Genomic DNA, 23,446 nt, shown 5'->3' with positions numbered 1-23,446 from the left:
GACAAAGGGGTGGCGTGGGGTTCTCTTTCCTCGGGGCAGGAAATAGTCTTTGAAAATAAAATGCCTTTTACTTGAAAATTAATAATAAATAAACTACAATGACTATCGAGGTGAAATAAAAATTGAAAGATTACCATTAAAAGCTTGAAAATTTATTGTAAACGAATAAATATGGCCCCATAAGAGCTTTTGGTCGTCGAGTTTTCAATATCTACCGCTAGGTGGCTAGGAGGATGAAGCCAGAACACAACATAAAATGGCCAATTTTTATTTTCAAATTTCAACCGTTAATATTTCGGCAAATAAGCCACAGATAATAAAACGGTTTTACAAAACTGCAGAGGGGAGCTAGATCTACTTTTTTTAGAAAACAAAATTTTTTTTAAATTCTCTTGTTTGGCAGAAAACTGCTGTACAAAACCCAAAAAATTTCACGATTTTTGGCTACCCCCTGTTAGTTTTTTATTAATAGCTAAAGAACTATAAAAGCTGCGAAATCGCGAATTTCGCCATTCAAATTTCCGATAAATTTCGCTTCGAATGGTCTACATCGAGACTAGCTCAGATTCCTAGTGGCGATTTCCGAAAAATCAAAACCCCCAAATCTTGCCTGGTTTAGTCGTGGACTCGTTGCTAAATTTTCTGCCGCACCTAGTATCAATAACTATTTTTAAAAAATTTTGTTTGGCTTTTTCTGTGTTAATAAAAAATTCTTCCGTAGAGTAGGCTCAAACATAAATCCACTGCACGGAAGGCGAATGCACTACCAATCTTTATTTATGTGGAGTCTAACACCTTGAAAATTAATCAGGGCATATGTGCAGTGTTCGGAAAATCAATGGCGATTTAAATAGAAAATGATTTAAATCGCGATTTTTATTTTGATCTAAATCATTTTTTTTTATTTCGGGGGTTTGCCTATCCACACATGATATGTGGCAATAACTAAACCATATACACAACCATAAACCATACCTTTGCCACGAGAGATATTTCGACACCTTGCTTTATATATTTCAAAAATCAGAATCTCGTTTTTCAATGTTCATCCTTTTTTACGCTCACTGAAGTTACGAGTACGGTGCTGCCTCTTGTGGGTGTGTGGTGAACTTCCACGGGGAAACTCAGTCTTTCTAGTCTAAGTCCTTGTTGTAGATTATCGCACAAGTGTTTTGCGAATTAGGTTACTGCAGGTACGTAAAAGAAGCGTAAATCAAAGTAATTAATTATTATTTTGTCAGTTGAAGTTATTTTAAAATAAAAAGACAAAATATTTGAAAAAAATTTTTGTTTAAGTCAAGATTCAAACCTTCATACTCAAGGGTCATAGACTGGGTCTCTAACCACTACGTTATCTGGTTGGTGCAATGGGATGAAAATGTTAAAAACATACTGTTTTACGGACGTTGGTTCGAATCTTTCAATCTCTTCACATCTTTAGCGCTAGATGGCAGCTATTTCTCGTAGCTGTAGGAGGAACTGGAGGATGGGAATAGATGGGAGCTCGGAAAAACTGACTCACGGCCCCAGGTAAAATTTTCTTATGGAACTGACTGACCTCCCCCTTATTGGCTCTGCTCTTCCTATCGCCCGTGGGTTGCGTCACTTTTGGAGTCTGAAACAACAGGCTTCAGGCTTGAACTAGTCAGCAAGGAAGCAACGCTACATTTTAATAATCGATTAATCGTAACGTAAACGCCTGGTCAGGGCCCGTTCCACAACAGTGTTTCAACAACATGTGATAACAAGGTTCACTGAGGTAATATGCAAAGTTCTTTTCTTTAATTCGAATGTCTGCCAGATCAGAAAAAAAATAGAAACTTTTTTATCAAAATTTAAATAAATTGAAGAAACACATCATGTTGATGTTTTGGCAATTGACGCGAAAGCCTCTCTTCACTTGAAACTTTAGATTTAGAAGCAAAAATCAGAAATGCATATCTGTTATGAAAGTTTTATTATATTCATCAGTTCCTGGTACTAAATTGTGTATAAAACTAATATTGAACCACTCAACTGAAAAAAAAAACTGTTGGGAATAGTACCTTCAGTTTCTACTAAATAAAAAATTACCATTGGTAAACCACTAATGATATTTACTATTAAAAACAATTCTCTGTTAGTTGAGATGTTAAAAGCAAGGGTTGAATCTGCAAATGATTTTTAAGTTTTTTTCTTATAAAATTCATTCAATTTTTTTACAGGCTTGTTTGGATGAACTGTTTCAACTTCTAGCAGTCTAGAAAATTCAATCTTCTATGTATGTGCACATACCTCTTTGGAACAAAACAAATATTTAAGTATCATACATTCATACTGTCAATCTTGCAAGGTACGTTTAAAGGAGAGGCATGAAAGATTGAAAAAAAATATTAAAGTACCATACATTCATACTGTCAATCTTGCAAGGTTCTTTTAAAGGAGAGGCATGAAGGAACGAGAATCTATGAGTAATCACCAAAAACAAGTTTCCCAAGCCAAGGAATTTAAGAGAGAGTTAGTTGCTGAAGTTGGAGGTAGTTTTTACATTAAAATTGTGTTAATTCGAACAAAAATATCATTAAAGTTTGATCATACTATGTATTATGTACTTTGTCTTTATGTTAGTTTTAACAAATGTCAACTTTTCTAGGGGGTTTTGACGTGTACAACGTGGAAACAGCGCTTCCCAAAATTGAATGGGACACCGTAGAGGCTAATCTTCGAGCAGCCAGTGAGGAAGAGAAAAGGGTATGCATTTATATATTATATGAACTTGAACCAATCTTATAGTTTAAGATTTTACATCACATGTCCGATGTTATGTCACTTCCATTTTCTTTGTTAGACATTCCGTTTATCTTTATCCGTTGCCTCTTTCATCATTTGATATTACTTTAAACAGAAATTGTGAAAACAAAATGTTCATATTTTTGGCATTACCGGAAAATCCGTAAATTTATTTAATTGGTTATTTTTTTATTTTATTTTTTTTGAGGACATGTTACCTGCACTATTCATCGATTGTGCACCCATGAATTTTGGGGAAACTAGATCAGTTCCAATACTACATGTTATAAAGAGATTATTTACTTTCAACCTGAATACGCCACCGCAATAAGAGAAATTTATTTTATTTCACTTGGCCACTATTTAATTAGTCACGATTTTTATTCGGGAATTAAAAACATTATCTATTAATTTTTAAAATGAATAAAAACAAAAACTCTTTATTAAAGTGAAATTTTTAAGAAGTATAAAAATTCGATGGCCTAAGGAAAGATGTCATTTAAGAAAGTTGAGCCCAAAGAAATCGCATGTTATTGGCCAGCAACGTACATGCTTGACTGACGAAGTGTTAACCACAGAGGGTCGAGTTAGCATAGCTTATCCCTGTCCCCTAGGCTATATTACGTACACCCGCCTTCGCTTCCCCAGCCACAGTTAGAATTGCTCCGTTTTTTTCTTTGCCTGTCGATTCGACTGAAAGTTGGTTTTCTGTTCATAAATGAAAGAGCTACTGCTACTTGTTCAGTTCCAATTGGAAAACTGAACAAGTTGGATTCGTGATCAAAATTGTGGTGACTTCAGCTAATACGAGTTGTGTAAAAAATTGGCCTGGGAGTTGTTTCCACTCGAGTGTTTGTCATAAGAAATTTAAGTGTCCGTTAGAATATTAAAAGAATGGGTAATCCGAGATACGATCCGTTCCGTCGCCATTACAAGAAAGATACACGATTCCTACTCGATCTCTACACTCTCACTTATGACTCGGGAGAAAGTCTTTGCACGGGAGATTGCAAGGTCGGTGGAAGTCATGGACGTAATACGTGATATTCTGAAGTTTTTAAGTTGTTTTCAATTCAACTTCTAGAATTGGCTTAATTTTCTTTCCATATTTTCGACATCATTATCTATATAAAAGGGGATTCTAGTAAATTTGGTTTGAATAGCTCTGGTAAAAATTCTTATTTTGTAAACTAAACCTGTCGACATGGAAACCACGTCTACATAAAAAAAAGTACCGCTATGACGGTTGCAAATGTAGTTCCTGTTTCAGAACCAACGTTGTACCTTGTATTTAGAAAATTTCGTGTTTGTTTCTTAATTCTACTTTACATATTTTTCTTTTCTCAAAATTGTTGAAAAATTTGATTTCCATCATCAAGCCCATTTGTTAATGATTAAATATGTATTCTATGGATGTTTAATCATGTACACTTGATTTAATTCCGAAATGGTCTGTCTTATTTCAGAAGCGAAATGACCGAGAAGAAATCAGGCGACGTTTGGCCATGGGTGTTGAAGCTGAAGACGGACAAGAATCGGATAAAGGCAAAAGGCCAAGCTTGCAATCCCGTCTTCAAAGTGGTTAGTACCCTAATTACCAATGGCGTTTATTAGCAAATGCCAAATAACCTTCAACAGTTTTCCCTTCAGGAATGAATCTGCAGATTTGTTTTATGAATGAGACGGCAGACGGCGGTGACATCGACAATCAAAAGGAGCTGTTAGATAATTTAAAATTGGGTTCTCCTCAGAGTGACATAAAAAATCCATATGTCAGCCTACCAGTCGTATCCAGTCTCAAGCAACCAAAACTGCAGCAGGAGCTAGCTGAATTGGACTTTTTCTCCCAACAAGCCAAGCTTCAAATGGAAGCACGCACTGCTCTAGCCCAAGCAAAAGAATTAGCGCGTGTCCAAATGCAAGTAGAACGTCAACAAAGAAAACACACCAGGATAAGCGACCTTGTTAGGCAGAGTTTAGAGAAGGTAATCCGACTCTGTGCTTAAATTGTAAAAAAATTATTATTTTTATAATTTTTTTTACAGTTGGGAATTCCATTTCCATGGGACTGTCGTCGTCTCAGTCGTCAAATATTAACCGAGCTTAACATCGCTCAATTACAAGTCATTGTAAACGATCTACATACTCAGATAGAAGGTAGTGATCTAAAACAGGGATGTTACGTGACTAAATTAATTCATCTTGATATTTTCGCAGGATTAAACGAAGAGCTCGTTCAACTTCTGCTAAAGCGAGATGATTGCCATATGGAACAGGATTCTATGTTAGTGGATATTGAAGATCTTACACGTTTTTTGTGAGTATCGTTTGCCTCGAATTTTTACATTATTTAGAAAATAATTTGATTTTTACAATTCAGGACAGCAAAACAAGCAGCCTTAGATGCATCTAGTCGGATCGCAGGTCCTGTGTCCCTCCCAGTTCAAGCAGTCCAGATGAATTCGCCGTCCCCGTAAAACATCAGGCATTACTTGTCTTTGGTCCATGTTTTTTTATTCTATAATAGCAATCAAAATCCCTCTTTTCATTTTTGTCCTACTTGAATTAACATGCTTCGTCATCATTACGACACGTTTTCTCTCCTTCACTCTCTTTCACTTTCTTTCTGCTTTTAGTGTATTTTTTCTTATTTCGTAATTAAATTTCATAGTATCTGAACAGTGAACCCCCAGTGATGGACAGTGAATACTTATAGATTAGCTATTTCTTCAGTTCAGTGTACAAAATGTTTTCCCATATTCGACACATTACATATAGCTTTAAACAGCAATCCTCGGTTGATTTTGATTTTTACCGCGTATTTTTCAGATTTTTAGCACGGAATAATTTGCATTTACGCGTGTACGAACACTTCAGTTTTATCCGGCTTTTTAAAACCACCAATAGGTAGCAGTAGTCAGTTTGCACTTATTTGAGAAAACGGCCGAAAGGCCTCAAAGTAATTTTACTTAAATAGTCTGGTTAAAGCCAATTTCATGACACCTTTTCTACGTGTAATATTGTTCAGTAATTCAAGCAAGAAGTAAACACACAAGAGGATCATAATTTTTGTCATGGTACTCGTCAAATTTATTTTTGATGAGTAACTGATTGACTTTTTATCAATTTAATTTGTTTTGTAACAAATTTGCTGGTTGAAACGAAAAGTTATCATTTGCTTGAAGTTTTGGGGCGAAATCTAATTCGGGATTTTTTATCAGAAACATTTTGCCGGTTTTTTTTTTCAGCAAGCTAATGCAATAATTGAAAAACGTGGTAGAATTAGTAGTTACGAACAAATATCAATATGTGTATTCACATACGTAAGTCAATAAAATCTTATACCAATACACATTCTTATGTGTTTTATATACTTAAATTGTTAAATTATTGGCTGTTGGGAAGATTCGTCTATCTGATAAATATTTATAATAACTCACTCCGTGATTTTAGAGTTCATTAAGAGCCAGTGTACATACGAGTCATTTTCAAGAGGGAATTTATTGCTTGCTTCAACAGGCAGTAATGCGAACACTAAACACAGTTTTGAATATGAAACAGTGGAAGAGTGTCCGATATAACACTTCGACAAGATGCACGTATTTACAAGTGATAGAAAAATCGACTGATAGTTGCACCTAAATACCATCATCTGATATGACAGTGCCTCATTTACTCTCTATTTACAAGCTAACACCAAACTTTTTACTCTATATTCTCCAACGACAAATCATGGAGATTGCAACAGTTTTAAAGTGGTTTGAAGATCGCTGATGGATTGCAAGGTAGAAGTGTCTTCCTCCTTGCACCGCCGTTGCACCTCCACCGAGGAGCTCAGTGCTAGACATAATTTACTCAAGGTGGCCTGCCCTTCAGCCAACTGGACGTGCAGACGCTCGCAGTGCTCCCGAAGAAACTTGGTCTCCACTAGCAGCTCTATTTAAATACGTAAAATTAGTAAACGCAATTTTGGTTGGGCAGTAATATGCGTGTTACCTTGCTGATGTGCCATGTACAAAACCATGATGGAATCTGTTCCTGGCCAACGTGTGGGAACTTCACCGTCGCTATTTTCAGCCGAGGATCCTTCATCAGATTTGGTAGGATCAGATGCATTTTCCTTGACTGACGAAGAAGTTAGTGTCCTCGCCATTGTTGGTTTAAGGTGACGTAACCAAAACGCAACTTCTGAAGTTAACTTGGACGCCTCGCACACCGTCGATTGCGAACCCGTGTTGGACAATTCGAATTTGGGTAAATTGGCCACACTATTTGAAACTTCTGACAACTGTTTGTTCAATGTAGGTGTGTGCGATAGCAAAGTAAACACAGGCTTGGAGGCTGAGTTCCCTATTAACGGACCAGTTTCTTCAATGCTAATCGATTCATCAGTTCCGTTGGTCGATGCAGAAGTCGAGTCGAAATTAAGCGGCCGGAAAGTATCGCTCCACAATCTCTTGCGTACATTTTGTTTTTGTCCAAAGTGGCGCTTCATTCTGTCGGCTACCACCAAGTTCCAAGACTTTTCTAGACCTAAACCAAAACAAAAAATTATTTTAAAAGCTCAGCAAATCAAAAAAAAAGTAGCTGTCACTTACTTTCGACTGCCTCTGCATCCGTCGGATAAAGGTTGAGACTGGAAGCAAAATTCTTAGTAGCCGGATCCTTAATATGTGGCTCAGTGGCAGATCGAACCAAAGTGGCTGCAAAACGTGTCCGTTGCTTTAGAAGACTGGTGGCACTGTCCTCATCTTCGGCGTCGATAGGCTGAGGCGTTGGTTCACGCAAGATATTTTGTCGGCGGATGCATTTCACCAGTTCAAATTCTAGGAGGGGAAATATTTATTACATACCGTAACATTTTAACGGTTTTTAATATATCTAGAAAATTGCACATACCACTTCGTTTCTTGGGAGTAATAAGACCAAACATGTGGAGGAAATGGTGTTGTTCCTCAGAGACTCCTTCAGGGATAGGATATTTTTTTAGGCACTGCTCTACGCTTAATGACACCAAGGATTCGGCTGCTTCCTGGCCCATTTCATCGTCCAGATCGTCATCGTTTTCCTCCTCCCCGGGATCGCTGTTTTGGCGTTTCCTCTTCCAGCGTTCCACCCGAACATCAAGTAAACTTCGCACAGGTGATTCTTCGACGTGTGAGGTGCCACGGCAAATTTCAACTTGGCTTACTTCAACCGGACTGACACTTTCAACAGATCGATCAGATAAATCCAGCGGAACTGTGACCTCTTCCTCGGCGGGTTTACTCGGCTGCTCTTCTTCTTCTGGGGGAGGTGGTGGTGATATGGTACGTTTTTTCAAGGCCGCCATAGCCTCTAGAGCTCCTAGTGAGAATTCCGTGGTACGTTTCTCTTCTTCCGTCGGCGGATTGGGACTTATGGAAGCCTCAGGTGCTGCTGTTTCTTCAGTGATGTCGTTGCATCGATCCACCATGACCGGATAAGACGCGTAGAGGGGAGACACGGTGTGAACTTTGACTCCGCGACCGGAAGAAGATTCGTTGGGTAGTTGAACGGTGATTTTTCGGTTGGATTCGACATCCTTTTCCGATCTCCTTTTTTCACGCTGTCGCTCACGATCTCTACGCTCCTGATTAGTTGCGCTGTTTTCCCTAGGGGTCACTGTAGCCAACGGCCGATTTGAAACGGCATTTTCCTGAGTTTTACTGGCAGCTGCAGCAGCGAATTCTTCCTCTCTGATCCGTTCTTTAATACGTTGTTCTTGTTCTAATTTCATCCTGGAATTTTAATATTTACATCAGTTACTGTTTTTTTGTTTTTATAATTAAATTATTTCAAAACAGTATAGAACCTATTCAAGTCCATGCCGTTGTTGACAAGTCCCAAATCGGAATGGAGTAGTCCAGGTGATGGGTAGCGGAAATTAAGGTAGGACGGGAAACCCAAAGGAGGATATGGAGGGATGGCTGACGGTAGAGCTGAAGTCGAGGATCCAGGCCTTAAGAGGCCATATCGTTCCATGTACATTTGCTCTTCCAGCGATCTATGATACGAAAGCAAATAAACATTTAGAACCGCTCCGAGAAGAAAGCCGATGGGTAAGAACTGACCGATAGGAAGCAAAAGGATGCGAGTACATGCTTGGGTGCAAGCTGGAATGATCTAAAGGCCCAGAAGTAGCTAGGGCATATGGATTGAAGCCTGAATTACGGGCTGCTAATAGGTAATCTTCTTGGTGCTGCGAGAGCAAGGTGGAAGGCGCTCTGGATGTCGGAAGCTGGCTCAAAAGACTAAAAACGCGGCGATAGACATAGATATATATATTTCTTTTCCTTTTTTTCCATCTGGATCATTATAAGCGAGAGAGAAAACAAAAATACCTTTCGTGGTAGGAGTTATTGAGGCTCATGGGCACATTTCGATTTTCTTCTGGTCGAAAGTGCGAAGTGGCGGCTGCCGACTGCTGCATCGAAGAGCGTAGCCCACCGTAAAAGAGGTCGTCGGGCCTCGACGTTGGAAACGGAGTGTAGGATGGTATTGGATGGCTAAAGCCTGACATATCGGAAGTGCGAGCGTACTCGCCGTTTGATGAGGCCGGTGAACTGCTGTTGGCCATCATCGACGAAGCGCTATATGAGCTCGCATTTCCAACCATCGAAGGCATGCCTTGCAATCCAGTCAAACCCGTACTCAATCCGCCGCTGAATCCGACACTAGATGGCACTGAATGGCACAACATTGCCCGATCATAAGCCTGCCAAAGAGAAATGAACGTTTAAGATTTTTTGATTAAAATTTAAATTAACCAAAAAAAAGTCGATGTACAAACCTTCCTGGAATCCTGGTAATGCAAACTGGATAGGCTAAGTGTCGGGGCGATAGTGACGACGGGAGGAGAGCGAGATCGAGTTGTCACGGGGATATGTAGGCCGTCATCTCTTCGACTTTTGGTGTGATTACCGGACTCCCTTTTTGAGGTTGGACGATAGTGGGCCGACGGACTGGGCGATTTCGACACTCTATCGCCATTGTAGGGGGGATAGCCGTGCGTTGCTCCGGAGTAGCTGCTGCTTGATCGGTTGGGACTGGTTTCCACTTCTAGTTTGCAAATAATTGTTGTTGTTTTACGAACGCTATTGCTGGAGGGTTGATTGACGACTGTCGGGAGCATCGAACTGATACAGTTTGTACAGAATGTCTACAGCTAGGAGGCAGTAAACCAAAAAAATAAGGAGCGCAAGAGGGGAACAACCGCATTTTCTGTGACAATTGTCGCTAGGGGAGTCCGAAAGAACATCATCCACGGAAGAAGAGCAAGATCACCTGGATCGGAATGAATGGTTGACTGCGTTGGGCCGCCGGCCTGTTTGGCCAAATGACGCAAGGCGGCCGCAAAACTGCTACTGCTGCTGTTGCTACTGCTACTGCTGCAATTGCTATTGTTACTCGAGCTGTGCTGATGGCGTGCCGACGTTCCGGTTGACGAAGGAGAGACCACTGTAACCCCCGCCAACCAAATCCCCCACACACGCACACGCAGACACACACAGACCAAAAAGAAGCCAAACTTGTATATAGTTTTATTTTGTTAATGAATCATAGAAGTAAGGAAAAAAAACACCCAAAGTGAGAGAAAAAGAGAGAGAGAGAGAAACAGCGTTGGCATGTGTTTGTATAAGTTGGACAGCGCCATAGATTCCACATTGAATTAGCTCCCGATGTCTTACGAGAAATTCCCAGGGATTGAGGGCGACGAAACTAGAAAAGACGATCATTCCCCCATGTGTCTCCCTTTTTCTCTTTCTTTGCACAACTGAGAAAACACAGGTGTCTAACGCACCTGCTGATGAACCAGGTGCGGTTCGATGGTGATGCGGCGACGATTGAGGCACGGGTGGATGCAGCGCCGACGGCTGTACGGTTGCTGTGCTCCTCATCATTGAACTCGATGTGGTACCACCGGCCGTCCTGTGATGGTTGCCATTCAGTCCAGCCACCAAAGGCGAAGAATGTGGGGACGGCGGAATTTTTAGTGGTAAACCTGAAAATGAAAAAGAAAAAAATATAAGTATACAGGCGCTTTTTTATCGATTTTATTTTTTATCGACCAATGGCTCCTCCCCTGGCTGATAGATGTCTCTATAGAGTTGTCAATATGATGGAGCACGAATCCGCCATGAAATCCGTGAGATTTCAAGCCCATCCCCAAAAAAACCTCTTTCCTGTAGTCGTGACAAGCTCAACGCGATTGTTTAGAAAGTCGAGTGAATCATTAGGGTTGGTTTCATGAATTTCTTTCTTGGGCCATCAAGGGGAAAACATGTGCAGGCCAGACGAGAGATTTTTTCTTAGCCGGAAGAAGGCGGAGTGGCTAAAGTAGATAAACAGAAAGAACGTGCCTCTTGGGCTTGCGGAATCAGCGCTTCAGATTTCATCCACGGGCAAGACAACGCCACCACTTCCGGCTATACCTTCGTGCCCTTATTTCCCGTGATGTAACCATCTCTTTGGAGGTTGTTGTTGTTTTAGATCGTTAATGGGAATCAGATTGAATTAAAAAAAGGTCCACGTGAAATCAGCCGTAAATGAGGACTCGATCATTATGCAAAACGTGACTAATGGTCGATAGGTTATCTACAAGACCTTTTTCCTATGAAGATATAGCCTGAGGGCTATTGGAGAGAGGGGGGGAAACAGAGGGCTTCACCACACACACACACAAGAGAGAGAGAGAGAGAAACCGACAACAAAAACAGCAGGCAGCTGCTGCTGCCTCTTTCACCTGCCGTCTCTCGGGCTAAGAAAGTTGTCTAATGGCTTAAAAATTCAGTTTGGCTATGGTTGCCGGGTAGATGTGGTCTGTAGATGGCGACACACTCGTCGGATTACCCTACACGCACCGAGAAAGAAGAAGATAAAATTCTTTGAAAAAGAAAATCATAATAATAAGAGGGGAGGCAGATGTCGGCTTGGGTCCACTTTTCTACACGCAATGGCCCCCTTCCCCCTCTCTCTCTCTGCGATGACGTCATAACACAAAGAGGGTTCAAAAGGTCGTGACTTGAAAGGTGAAAGAGGTTTCTTGCTTTTCTCCATCTGACAATGGCGCCAGGATTATCAGCAATAAACATTTGTTTTCCATTAATGGCAGACCTGGGTAATAGAAGATGGGCGTCGGCGTCAAACTGTGCGGTGCAGCCGGAGGGTAAAGCAATCCGGATGAAGCGGATGATGAGGGAGAAACGACCGTCCGGCCGATCCGGAAGTCCATCCTGATATATATTTATTTTCTTTTTTCTTTCCTTTCTTGTTTCTTGGTGTGGTGTCGTTCACTAGCCCATGGCAGCCCGAGAGACCGGTAATAACAGGCCGGGCGGGTCTGATGCGTCGTCAGATCAGAGGGCGTTGGCGTCGCAGAGTAGTAGGCGCGGCAGAAGAGAGGAGGTTAGAGTCGAAAATTTCATTAGGTCACCCAAGCAAGCCCTTTTCTCTGTGGCTCCCCTTATCTCAAAGAGTCCCAGGGAGATCGTTAGAAGCCATCGTCATACGGGGGTGACTCCGCCCGACGACGCCACCCACCGATCGATCGATCCGGCCCACAAAAAGTCAACGTGCTGCTGCTGCTACTGCTGCTGCTGCACAGGAAACAATCCTCAATGGTCACTCGCAGTCTCACTTCTCGCATGCAACTTTTACACAACACGAAAGACAAACAACACAATAATCACACCCAACTCAGAATGACCAATCCCACACCAACAGCGATGGCGTCGTCCAACACACACACACACACAAAACAACCAAATAAAAAGAAAAACACACACACAGCGGGCGACCGAGCAGCCAACGTGAACCTACACGTCCGTTCAGCTAGCGAGTCCACTCGCTTCTCGTTGATGGAGCAAGTTTTTTCCACTTCTTCCACCATGGCGGCCGTTGGTGCTGCCACCTGGTGTCGCCGTTTAACAACAGCGACAACGCGTGAAGCATGAAAGAATCAAAAGAAAGAAGAAGAATAAGGCGTTTGGGTCGATGATGAAACTCCCGCTTTTTTCCGATATCACGCACACATGACGGCTGAAAGAGGGGGAGGGAGGGGGTTCTATTATTTATTTAACCATTCAGAGTTATTTGATCGCAAACATTTGACTCTTTTCTACAAGTCAATTTACAAATCTTGAGAGCTATAGGAGAATCGGGTCGGCATCATTCAGTTGCCCTCCGGGCTTTTTCCACCCTATACTTTTCTCCCTTTCTGTCACAGACACTTCTCTGTCTTCCTCTGACAGCCAGAAACATAAAATGAACACATGGATGAGTAGAACCTCTTATCACATTGGACAGCTTCAACACACGAAATCACATTCATTTGACAACATATATTCTCCAGCGGATTTTCTTGGGAAGACTATTTTCGCATTGATTTCTTAACGACCTTACAACATCGCAATTTTTTTATGAATGGGAAAAGCGGAGAAATGAAGAAAAAAGGTCGAATTTTACTGAATTAAGCTAAAGTTGTATCACTGGGGAGCAATTAAAACTGATAACGACTATACTACCGGTATGGTATTCTCATAAAGGCAAGCATCTACTATTCTACTACGACAGCCTTAAAAGAAATCATCTGATACGCTGGTTGGCATCACTACCCCCATCCTCATTCCATTTACTCTATTTCACTACAACTTTTATGACGGTGGCTTGTTGCCCCGATTTTATTCACCGTCGGACTCGGTTGGTTTTTTATTTTAAATAATTCAGTCAATTAAGAGCATTTATAATTTATTTTTGGAAAGATCCAACAACTAATATTTTGTCGTTCTTAAAATTTCGTTCGAAACCCAGTTTAATTCATACACATACGATAGACATTTGGTTTTGCACAAAAAAGACGGCAAATGTATAGTTTGATTGACAAAAGGAGAGTGAATATTTATTATTATTATTATTAATATTATTATTATTATTTCATAAGTATGTCCTTAAGGTTTCCCGGGCATCGTAACAGCCGAGGAAGTCGACGAGGAAGTCCGAAGACTGCATTGCGTGATTTGCGTAGTCGAGTCTGCATTGTTTATGATTTCGCCGCTAGGTAGTTCTGATGTCCGACCCAGTAGACGAGGCTTGGAAGAAGATAGCCCAGCTGATTGCTCCTTGTTCCTTTTTTGCTGCTCCATCGCCAACAATCGTTCTAGCGGCGTCGACAAATTATTGCTATCCTCCGGCGGAGGTGGTATGGCCATCCAGTTGTATTGGCTATCAAGAAATTCATTCATCAATACAAATCTTAAGTGGGTGTGGTTCTCGACGCGTACCGCTTTTCGACAGGCAATCCCCAACGCTCGTACTCGAGCGACTGTGTTCGCAGTGATTCGAAACAGTCCAAACAGACAACCACAAACTGGCCGTTTTCAATTGAAAGACTATGTCGAGGCTGACGGTGTTGTTTCAAAAACGGGAAATCCTTCAACAAAAATCAAACAAACCATTAATAAACATCATTCCCAACAAACACAAGTGAAAAATGTAAATTTACTTTGACAGGTAGAGCACGGACCCTCTTGCGGTAGGTTGCTATACCGCAAACGTAACAAGCGTAATCGTTCGTGTTATAAACTCGCGTCAACGGCTGAAGGGTCTTATTGGCCGGTGCATCTTCGTACTGCTTCCATTGTGAATGAACCTACAAAAATCAAATGATCAGTAAACGTGTCCCGTGACTAGTGTTTCAGAGCTATCGTTACCATGTGATAGCAAAAGGTGCAAACCAGAGCGGCCCCGTCATCGCGTAGTTTTTCCGCCCGCGAACTCGGCGAGTAATTTAAAATGTAAGGAAAGTAGGGAGCCGTGGGATCGATAGGTGATGCAGTTGAAGTGAGCCAATGCGAGAAAGATCGCGTCGAATTTAGTCCACATAAGAAACAATAGATGGATGATTCGGCTGGATTTTGATGCGAGTCATTTCCGACCGACGCGAGGACTGGCGAAGGATTAGCGGGTGAATTCCGGTTGGAACTGGGCGGACGGCGTTCGGCATTGGGTGTGGTGGGCTGCACGGGTCGATTACGCGGCATAAAATTTGGACGAAAACCGGGAGATACCGGTTGTGACTGGGTTGTTGTTTTCGAGGCAGAAACGTGCGATACTCCGTCGGGACGCGTAGGCGAATTGGGACGGATTTCTAAACGTGGCGGAGGTGCCAACAAAGAGGGACGATGAACAGTTGGCGGAAGTGTGTAGTGGCGCAATTCCAGCGCCAGTCCATCGCTCTCAAACACATGCCATTGATGACTAAAATGAGTGAAACAATCAACGCAAACCAGCGTCCGATTATTACTGTCAAAATAGGCTGGCCCAGGAGGCAATGGCAATGTCTTCAAGAAAGGAAAATGCATGATGCGGGGAGGAGAGGTGGATGCATTCCGGCGATCCGGATAACAACATAGCAGCTTCATGGAACTGGTGGAGCTTATTCGATGGCAGACGTAGCAAAAAAGTTCAGCGGCCAATTCGGTATCGGTTGGACTGGGACGTCGTTCTGGCACTACTGGTGTAATCATGCGACCCGTTTCACAGTTATTAAAGACCTTGTCCCGTTGAGGGATCGCTTTGAAGCATATGGCGCACACCTGAACCATTCCCTGTGGAGAGATGGGACTGGCGCCAGGAGGAGCCCTAACGTTCTCCAGATAAGGGAAATAAGGCTCATTTTCGGCATTGGGACGGCAGTATAATAGCCGTAACGACGACGAAGGGTATTCCAGGCTGCAAGCGTAACACATGAAGGTAGTGGTATCGTAGACAGGTGTCTGCCTCTTCCGCAGCAAGTAATGGCGCTCAGAGTGCGGAGTGCTCCTCGACTGGTGCGTGTGCCATTGCTGGAGAAGATAACTCGTACAAATCTCACAGGCTTGCACGCGACCTAGATAAAAAGGACAATACTTTATTATCAACAAAAAAAAATTAGAAATAATAATGAATCAGTTGTTAAAATACCTGTTGAATCCATAGGCCGAGAACGACTGGGACGCGGGTGGAGCATCAGACTTGGAAAAAACGGGCTGTGCTGAATAGGTTTGGCATAAACGTGCGACAAAAGGCCTTTTTGAAATTCATCGCCACAAACATAGCAGACTTCAGTTGTGGCATTTTTATCGGGCATGCTTAAATCCAGAATTTCCACCACCCCACAACCCCCGTCGCTCAATAAGTGGCCCGAAAGGCCGCTATCGTGCGATAGGACCGAACTGCGGGACGGGGCTCGTTCATTGTCTCGTTCCCGACTGACCGATGCCGAACTTCGTAAATCCAAGGCCTCAACTGAATTGTCGACCTTTTCTGATTTATGATCCGCTCTATTTTCATTTATAAATGTTCCGCCGCTGGTATTTCCTTGTGGTGAAATCCGTTCCATTTTTGTGTGAGTTGGACCGACCATCTCCGGTTGCATATCTCTCGATCGAGATCGCGGACGTTTAAGAGAATGGTAAACATCTCGTTGAACTGGAAAATACAAGACAGAACAGTTGGGAAACACAGAGTATTAATATTACTGATAACAAGGACAAGTGATAACTTGGATAGGCTTTATCAAGAGATTAACTTGGTGGTCTTACCTTGTGTTGATGCATTTTCCTGAACTTTTTGGGATCTCGATATAGGACTAGCCTCAATAGGCCTTTCTTCAACAGCCTGGCCATCTGACCCTGAGTAAGGCCCTTGATCTACTCGTTTGAGCCAGTACAGCCTGGTAGAATGGGGTGTATTGTTCCTTTCATGTGAATCCCACTGAGCATGAAGAAAGCTGTAGCAGACAAAGCATACGAGCACAGTTCCATTGCTTTTTGGCAGTTCACAACCAATTGGAGGCTCATGATGCTCCAGGAAGGGGAAGTGAGGCTCCGTTGTAGCGGGCTTTGTCCTAAGCAGGTGTATAGCACTATTAGGGCTCCCACAAACATAGCAAACACCAGGAGTTATATTGTTCACTAGAGATTTTTTCAAATCTTTTTCAATGTACATGTCCATATTTGTTTGAAGCTTTGATGTACCAAAACTCATGCCATCAAATACCTCTAGTTGAAGAAAAAGTAAATGAGAGAGCTCTGAATAGATTCTGAGGGCATCAGAAAGCTCTACCCATTTTTGCGACTCGATAACTAATGTTTCACCCTTGTCGAGTTGCACACAAAAACGACATGAATATTACAACCTCTACAAAAGAAAGTTTGTAAAAGAGATGTTTATAGGTGAAAGATTGCGTAAAAACTAAACGAATTTACTGCTCGTGAAGTCGACTCACGAGAGAATGTAAAATCCTTTTGTAAACACCAACCCATCCTCTACGCAAAGCGTTGTTGTCTGATGTACTCTATTTGCAAACAATTTAAACGCTGAAAATCTTAACAATTTAACGCTATAATATTATTTGTAATCAAAATTTGAAATTTTCTTTCAATTGACATTATTTTGCATTCCTACAAAGTCTATGAATCGGATACTTAGAGGGTGGATTTTGTGACGAAGGAACCGACAACACTGCAGCCCGACAAACAAACGGGAAAAAATATTTACATCTATTTGTATTTTCAGCTCAGTGAGCTCATCAATAACTTAAAATTTCATTCAACTCCGGATGTTTACGAAAATTGATAGAGCCTATTACCCAAATAAGTAAAACCGTTTTTTAAAAAGGAAATTCGGTTGAAAACTTTATTAGCTATTATAGCTAACTTCATACTGAAAGCCTGGAGGTCAAAGACTCAAAGGCGCTCCCAACAAAATTGCAAGTAAAATGTTGGACGTTTCAGTGGGCGGAACTTTGATCTGAAATGAACGTCAACGCCACTCCCGGCCGAACTTGGAACTTCAACTTTGGTCACGTCTCCTACACGGCGACATTTAGTAAATCTAAAACAAATCAAAGAAAAAGTCATAACTGATCAACGATGACGATCATCATTTTATGACTAATTCTCTAAAAATATGAAACGGTTATAAAAAAAAGTAAAAATCATGAATGCTTAAGAATGAGAACATTTTCTTTCTACTATTTCTTTCTTTCTTCTATTTTTTTCTCTGTTGGAATAAACGGAGAAAATGTCAAGGGAAATATGGATTTTACGATAATAATAAACAAGATAATAGGCAACTCTTGTGTTAGGAATTCGTTAACAAATCGGTAACGCTTGTGAGTTGTAACTCGATCATGTCCTTTTAATTTCCCTCTAGAAAATCTAACAGAACAAGAGAAAGTTAAAAAATACGCTCAACTTGCGCAACTCGGGTAGACGGGATTTCCGCCTTTACTTTTCTTGTCGCTAGGTGGCAGTTATGATTGTCCGGTTAAGAAAAAAGAAGGTACGGATTGGTGCGTTTTTCAAGTACATGCGAGACAGGAAACCGCTAGGCTTTTTGCATCAAGTAGCCTATGGTTTAGGGTGATAGACGCGGAGAGAAAAACGAAACAGACTTCAGAAGTGTAGCATATTTTTTGAAGATTCAATACTTGGTAATTATCTAATCATTAATGTAATTTAGTTGCATTTGACCTTTTCTGTTCATGGAAAATTTATCTCATCGAAATATGGACTACTGCCATCGGTTGTTTAAGTTGATAGACACATCCGAATACGTTTGAGCCCATTCCTAGATCCAGCTGAAGAATTGCTTTACATGAATACATTAAATGGACCTTGAAGTTTTCATGACAGCTATTCATTTGCCCCATTTCCTTTGTCAAGACAGGAATTCAATATCCAAACAACTTCAAAAATTTTGTTGTGACAGGAAAGATTGCAGCAGATGTGCCTTCCCAATTAGTCCATGCTCTATTTGTTAAACTTAGTAATGATCATTCACCTGTAGATTCATGTTTTATTCAAATTTGATTTGATTTAAGATGGCAATGGCAGACGATCAGCAGCAGTTTTGTCTACGATGGAACGACTTCCAATCCAACATGGTCAATTCCTTCAAACATCTTCGGGATGAGAAGAGTTTCACTGATGTCACTTTAGGTAATGTTGCACAGCATACTCATTCATTTTAAAAATAATATTCACCTTGGCATTCCTTTTTTTCAATACAGCTTGTGAAGGACAAACTTGTAAAGCACACAAAATGGTGCTCTCAGCTTGCAGTCCTTACTTCAAATCTCTTCTCGAGGTGAGTTTCCCCCACCAAGGGATATACCATATCATCAACTTATCATTGAATGTTTGTTTTTGTTTGTTTTTGTTTGTTTTTGCAGGAAAACCCCTCCAAACATCCCATCATAATTCTAAAAGATGTTCCCTTTGCTCATTTGCAAGCCATTCTTGAATTCATGTATGCTGGGGAGGTGAATGTAGCTCAGGATCAGCTCCCGGCATTCCTCAAAACGGCCGAGAGACTCAAAGTGAAAGGATTGGCTGAAGTGCCACCTGTGGTCAAGAAGGAGAGATAAAGAAAAAACATCTTGCTCTTCATATGTGCAGATGATGCTCTTTCTTTTTTTTTCTCCTCACCCCCAACTTCCTGCTGTTAAATGTAAAACCTCTCTTTTCGTCTACCCCTTTCTCAACCTCGATTCTTTAAAAAACAAAAAACAGAAAAGGAAAAACCTAAATTTGGGTGCCGTATTACAACAGCCATATGCTAATACTTTTGGTTTTATTTTCCGTCTTTTTCTCTTTAACTTGATTGAGCACATGTTTGCCCTTCTTGATCCATCTCGGTTGCTTACTTCTGTCAGATTCCACTTTGAATCGCTCTCCTTTTCAAGATTCTAGGAGTAATGTTTTCTAACGGCTTCCCTGGAGCAGAACCAAACTCTTTTCTGAAGTGGGGATTCAAGCGATTCGTTTTATTTTTGATTTTTTTTTTTCTTCTCGGTAATCTTGGGGGCTATTCTTTTTCTGTTATAACATGATCGACTTCAGTGTGGAGAAAGTGGATTACAGAATCTAAAGAAAGGAAAGCGAGTTCAAAAGTAAAGAAATTCGAGTTTTCGGGCTATCAGTGATCATCACCAGCTTGTCGATTCCGTTCGACTTGTTCCTTGTTGGTGAAAAAACAAAGATTGGAACACTTTTTTGAGACTTGTAAAATGTATGGCATTCTGTGAATCAAGTGGAATAAATCTTTCATTCAGGATCGGATGTATCTCGTCTTATATCTCTTTTTTTTTTCGTTTTTTTTTTTTTTTTTTAGTGTTATCTTCATTAACGCGTTTTTTGAGCCATCGATCAATGTTACCGAGTGTTCACATCTTGGGCAAGAAAATTATATTTCCTTAGAAACGCCCAATCATCTCGTCAACTGTAAATTTGGGCTGGCTCACTGGTCCGGAAGAGCCTGCTAACTTCAAAAAGATATATCCTGCTAATGGGAACCTTGAAAAACATCGATATTATCATCAAGAAATCGAGTCCTATTCGTGTGTTACAGTATCGATCTGTGTATATGTTGTGGACAGATAGAGGCTATCCAATTAACCATAGTTCCTTTTTTTTTCTTTACTTGTGAGAGGCAACTTTTTTAAAAATGTTACGAAGAGCTTGACCTCGATTTTCCAGTTGTAATTCACCTAACAAGAAGGGCTAAGGTATCCCAAATACGACATGAATGAAAAAGGTAAAACTCTTCGATCTCTAATGAGCAGGATATATTGTTACGATCGCTGCGTCCTCTCCAAGAAATTGGTTCAGCGAATATCGTTTACATTGCCGGATGCATTACCCCATGAATATACCCACGTATAACTCATAAACGACGAGTTTGATGCGACTTCCCGACGTTTGCAGTAACCTTATAATCCGCCCCGAAAAGAACGACTGACTAAACAGGAGACAGGAGACTAAATCAATCAATCAATCGATATTCAATTACCGAAGAGGCAACGTGTATACGGTCACACGCATTTTAATTTTGCTGTGTGGGTGGATGGGTCCAATAGGGCAGCACAAGAAGTCTTCGTCGAGCAACAGGAAATCGACGGCGATGATGAGAATTGGTTCTTTCTTTTAGAAAAGCGAAAGCTAACACTGTGGCATTATTAGAAAACGCCGCATACTGTACGTTCCGTATAAGGTCAAATAGCGTAGTTTCTTATTAAATTCCTTTTTGCAAGCGGTTGGAGAGGTGTCGAAACCAATAAGAGAGACAAAAAAACCAATAGATTGCCCATTTTCACCTTTTATTACATGCTCTTAGCTGCTACTAGTTCGGTTCCAGAATCGATAAAGGGTACCTGAAAAACTGACAGAGAATGGGAAACTGAATTGAGATTTAGTTAATTCGGTTTCTTTCCTTCAATAAAAGAGGGGGAAACGTGGATTTATAAAGAAAGAAAATGGGGAGGTACGCTGTCATACAGCAGTAGCAGCAGCAGCAGCAGCTAGCGAAAACAAAATCAATCCCGTGCCCACGTGATCACGTGGGTCGATGGAGGTGCTGCTGCCTTCGACCCTTTCCGTTACGGCCAACAAACACACACACACACACAAAATTGAATATGCGAAAAACAAAGAAGGGAGAATAACAGGTGGCCGCATGCATCGGTCTTGATCACTGACGTGCATTAGTTTCCCATGTATAGTAGATGCGCCCTAAAAACGGGATAAATTATATTTAAACACTCGAGCAATCGATTTCTGTTATTTTTATTTGAGATCGCGCCGTTTGATAAGGGAAACATGCGGAAAAATGTAAAAAAGAAAGGATAAAGTGGAGTAAAAAGCTTATCGACAGGAAAATCTTTTACCTGTCATTTTATTGGATCCGTTTTCAAATAACTGGAACTGCGTTTGTGACTTGGGACTTTTTTTTGCTGAACGGGAGAATGGAATACTACAGGGAGATGATCAACCATCGAGAAACAATGCTTTTCACGTCTCGAAAGAGCCTTTGAAAAATATGTTTGTTGAGGTTCAATATTCCCTTTGTAATTCATCATCATCAGAACCTTTTTTTTTAATGTTTCCAACGTTCTTTTCTCTCCGAATACTACCCTGTAGTAAAAAAAAGTCTTTTTTTTAACTCGAAGAACAATTTATCGTAAAATATCTCATGCGTCATTACCAGCCTTATGAACATTTCAGAATAATAAACCCACGCAGCTGGCTTTTGAATAAAAAAGGAATTAATATCAAAACTTTTCTTTTTTTTCAAATCATTTCTCCCATCTGTAGTACTTTTAAAAGGTCTCGCCTAAAGTTTCCTCGATGAAAACAACGTATTACGCGAAAACTTTGCGGGGGAAAACGGTGATAATAACGAAGGCGGCGGATTAATGAGAAGTTGAGTAATTTCGTGTCGCAAAAATAATAATAATAAAAACTTTATAAGAAACTTTCAATACGTCTCACTCCTTCTACTTTCCAGAAGTCTCCTAGCACTCTCCAATTCAATCCGACCAACATACATATAATCCTTTCATATATTAAAACTTTATACCGGCGGTGTGAACCGAGGAGGTAGAAGCCTACGACTTTAAAGCTCGTCGAAATCCTTAACATGTAAAAATTTAATATTACTTCTTTTTTTTAGTGTATTGATTTTATTTTTGTGTGTGTATGTCCAGGGGGTGGGATAAGGTATAGGGAGATATCCTGATGACTAGCCTACTGACATCATTAATCGTCAAGATGATTGAGATTGCCATTACCGTTAAGTAGATTGGGTTCTACTAATAATAATATCTCAAACATATTTGATCAGTAGAGCTGCGGAGACTTTTACTCGGAAATCTCACAATGAACTCTCAGTGGGTCTAAGATCAATACAGTCGGTGGTATAGCCTACAACGAATGGTATTGTGAAGTAAACCCACTGTGCATCAGGCCTATGTTTATACAAATTGTCGAAATGTTAGAAAGAGGGTCGATTTTGCAGCCGCAGTAGATTTCTTTTTTGTCGGGTTATTATGGAGCGGATCTGGCGTCCATCCTAACTAAAGAGAAACTGCCTCCTAGTTCCAATTTCTTCTCTACGCAGCTTATACATAAACTTAGACATACCCCATACTTCTCCCCCCCCCCTCCTCTCTATCCATCTCTATCTCGTCGGTCTACTAGGCCGCGGCCGCTGCTGTGTGAGGCTCATCGATCGGTTGCCGTTCACCAAAAGGGAAGCCTATATTGCCTATGCCGAAACTGGCAGAGAAAGTGAAGACTCTCCACCCCGGGGAGGAGTGGAATAGTGTATAGGGGGTGAGCATATAGAGGGTGTAACGACCGAACGATCCCGACGGATAACAACATCTTCCAGCACCGACATTTCCTTTCTCCCTCACCCCTCTTCCTGTCTTTTCTCAAAAGGAACTAGGGTGTAGGGGGGAGCAAAAAGGAGGCTGGCAAGGAGCCGAGGCTAAATGTAGTATGGGGGAATTGGGGGATCTATAGCTTTCGATGTGTAAAGACAAGTGCTGGGGGAATCGACGTAACTTCTTTTCTGTTCACGTAAAACGCTCGTGCTGTCATCACACAACTTCTTTTTAAAACAAGAGCGATTCTCCAGCTGATATTGATGACCGCTTTTGGATAAAAGACTGTGCAGCCGCTCATCAGATGATATCAGAAAGCGATTCTATTGTTGATTTTGGATTGAAGATTTTTTTTTTTTTTTTTTATTTTTGCTCCATTGATGTTTTAAAAAAAATGTCGTTTAAAAAGATTCCGGCGGTGAATGCAATGCAAAGCAAATCTTGATC

General features: G+C 41.0%; 4 protein-coding genes across 11 annotated transcripts; 2 read left to right on the top strand and 2 right to left on the bottom strand.

Moving 5' to 3' along the window:
• The first annotated feature begins 1,487 nt into the window (after positions 1-1,487).
• Positions 1,488-5,560, top strand: LOC124338043 (schwannomin-interacting protein 1-like). Of its 6 annotated transcripts, none has more exons than XM_046792078.1 (9): positions 1,488-1,759; positions 2,205-2,332; positions 2,410-2,516; positions 2,633-2,730; positions 4,236-4,350; positions 4,408-4,754; positions 4,815-4,926; positions 4,987-5,086; positions 5,150-5,560. In XM_046792078.1, the coding sequence occupies exons 3-9, from the start codon at positions 2,429-2,431 to the stop codon at positions 5,244-5,246; spliced, it is 957 nt and encodes a 318-aa protein (XP_046648034.1). In that variant the 5' UTR covers positions 1,488-1,759; positions 2,205-2,332; positions 2,410-2,428; the 3' UTR covers positions 5,247-5,560. The 6 variants fall into 6 exon arrangements, with proteins under 6 accessions (XP_046648034.1, XP_046648033.1, XP_046648036.1 ...); XM_046792077.1 differs by having other exon boundaries at positions 1,498-1,759; positions 2,205-2,309; positions 2,387-2,516; XM_046792080.1 differs by having other exon boundaries at positions 1,522-1,759; positions 2,205-2,309; positions 2,387-2,516; positions 4,420-4,754.
• A 691-nt stretch (positions 5,561-6,251) lies between these two features.
• LOC124338041 (genetic suppressor element 1-like) lies at positions 6,252-12,631 on the bottom strand. Of its 3 annotated transcripts, XM_046792074.1 has the most exons (11): positions 11,905-12,631; positions 10,592-10,792; positions 10,075-10,248; positions 9,581-9,849; positions 9,132-9,505; positions 8,862-9,041; positions 8,603-8,794; positions 7,669-8,528; positions 7,368-7,595; positions 6,766-7,302; positions 6,252-6,705 (listed from the first exon to the last, which is right to left on the bottom strand). In XM_046792074.1, exons 1-11 carry the CDS (start codon positions 12,020-12,022, stop codon positions 6,500-6,502), a joined length of 3,339 nt encoding a protein of 1,112 aa, XP_046648030.1. In that variant the 5' UTR covers positions 12,023-12,631; the 3' UTR covers positions 6,252-6,499. The 3 variants fall into 3 exon arrangements, with proteins under 3 accessions (XP_046648030.1, XP_046648032.1, XP_046648031.1); XM_046792076.1 differs by lacking the exon at positions 8,862-9,041; XM_046792075.1 differs by lacking the exon at positions 10,075-10,248.
• Positions 12,632-13,519: 888 nt separating this feature from the next.
• Positions 13,520-17,107, bottom strand: LOC124338503. The gene is made up of 6 exons (XM_046792582.1): positions 16,371-17,107; positions 15,751-16,257; positions 14,499-15,676; positions 14,291-14,437; positions 14,070-14,218; positions 13,520-14,010 (listed from the first exon to the last, which is right to left on the bottom strand). The coding sequence occupies exons 1-6, from the start codon at positions 16,813-16,815 to the stop codon at positions 13,737-13,739; spliced, it is 2,700 nt and encodes an 899-aa protein (XP_046648538.1). The 5' UTR covers positions 16,816-17,107; the 3' UTR covers positions 13,520-13,736.
• Positions 17,108-18,108: 1,001 nt separating this feature from the next.
• LOC124338504 (longitudinals lacking protein-like) lies at positions 18,109-19,895 on the top strand. The gene is made up of 4 exons (XM_046792583.1): positions 18,109-18,265; positions 18,656-18,773; positions 18,845-18,921; positions 19,007-19,895. The coding sequence occupies exons 2-4, from the start codon at positions 18,656-18,658 to the stop codon at positions 19,199-19,201; spliced, it is 390 nt and encodes a 129-aa protein (XP_046648539.1). The 5' UTR covers positions 18,109-18,265; the 3' UTR covers positions 19,202-19,895.
• Positions 19,896-23,446: the final 3,551 nt, after the last annotated feature.

This window comes from Daphnia pulicaria, chromosome 4 (assembly GCF_021234035.1).
Source record: "Daphnia pulicaria isolate SC F1-1A chromosome 4, SC_F0-13Bv2, whole genome shotgun sequence".
Taxonomy (NCBI): Eukaryota; Metazoa; Arthropoda; class Branchiopoda; order Diplostraca; family Daphniidae; genus Daphnia; species Daphnia pulicaria.
Note: the sequence above shows the minus strand (reverse complement) of the source record. Positions and strands in the feature narration are given on the sequence as shown.

Bases quoted from the DNA above. Each gene is read 5' to 3' on its own strand.
- LOC124338043 (XM_046792078.1), top strand. From the start codon at position 2,429: ATGAAGGAACGAGAATCTATGAGTAATCACCAAAAACAAGTTTCCCAA. The intron at 2,731-4,235 runs GTATGCATTTAT...GTCTTATTTCAG, and splicing joins CCAGTGAGGAAGAGAAAAGG to AAGCGAAATGACCGAGAAGA. The intron at 4,927-4,986 runs GTAGTGATCTAA...ATATTTTCGCAG, and splicing joins TCTACATACTCAGATAGAAG to GATTAAACGAAGAGCTCGTT.
- LOC124338041 (XM_046792074.1), bottom strand. From the start codon at position 12,022: ATGGACTTCCGGATCGGCCGGACGGTCGTTTCTCCCTCATCATCCGCT. The intron at 9,850-10,074 runs GTGATCTTGCTC...TTTGCAAACTAG, and splicing joins AACCATTCATTCCGATCCAG to AAGTGGAAACCAGTCCCAAC. The intron at 9,506-9,580 runs GTTTGTACATCG...TCTCTTTGGCAG, and splicing joins ATTACCAGGATTCCAGGAAG to GCTTATGATCGGGCAATGTT.
- LOC124338503 (XM_046792582.1), bottom strand. From the start codon at position 16,815: ATGAGTTTTGGTACATCAAAGCTTCAAACAAATATGGACATGTACATT. The intron at 14,438-14,498 runs GTAACGATAGCT...TGATTTTTGTAG, and splicing joins GCACCTTTTGCTATCACATG to GTTCATTCACAATGGAAGCA. The intron at 14,011-14,069 runs GTACGCGTCGAG...ATTTCTTGATAG, and splicing joins GGATTGCCTGTCGAAAAGCG to CCAATACAACTGGATGGCCA.
- LOC124338504 (XM_046792583.1), top strand. From the start codon at position 18,656: ATGGCAATGGCAGACGATCAGCAGCAGTTTTGTCTACGATGGAACGAC. The intron at 18,774-18,844 runs GTAATGTTGCAC...TTTTCAATACAG, and splicing joins TTTCACTGATGTCACTTTAG to CTTGTGAAGGACAAACTTGT. The intron at 18,922-19,006 runs GTGAGTTTCCCC...TTGTTTTTGCAG, and splicing joins ACTTCAAATCTCTTCTCGAG to GAAAACCCCTCCAAACATCC.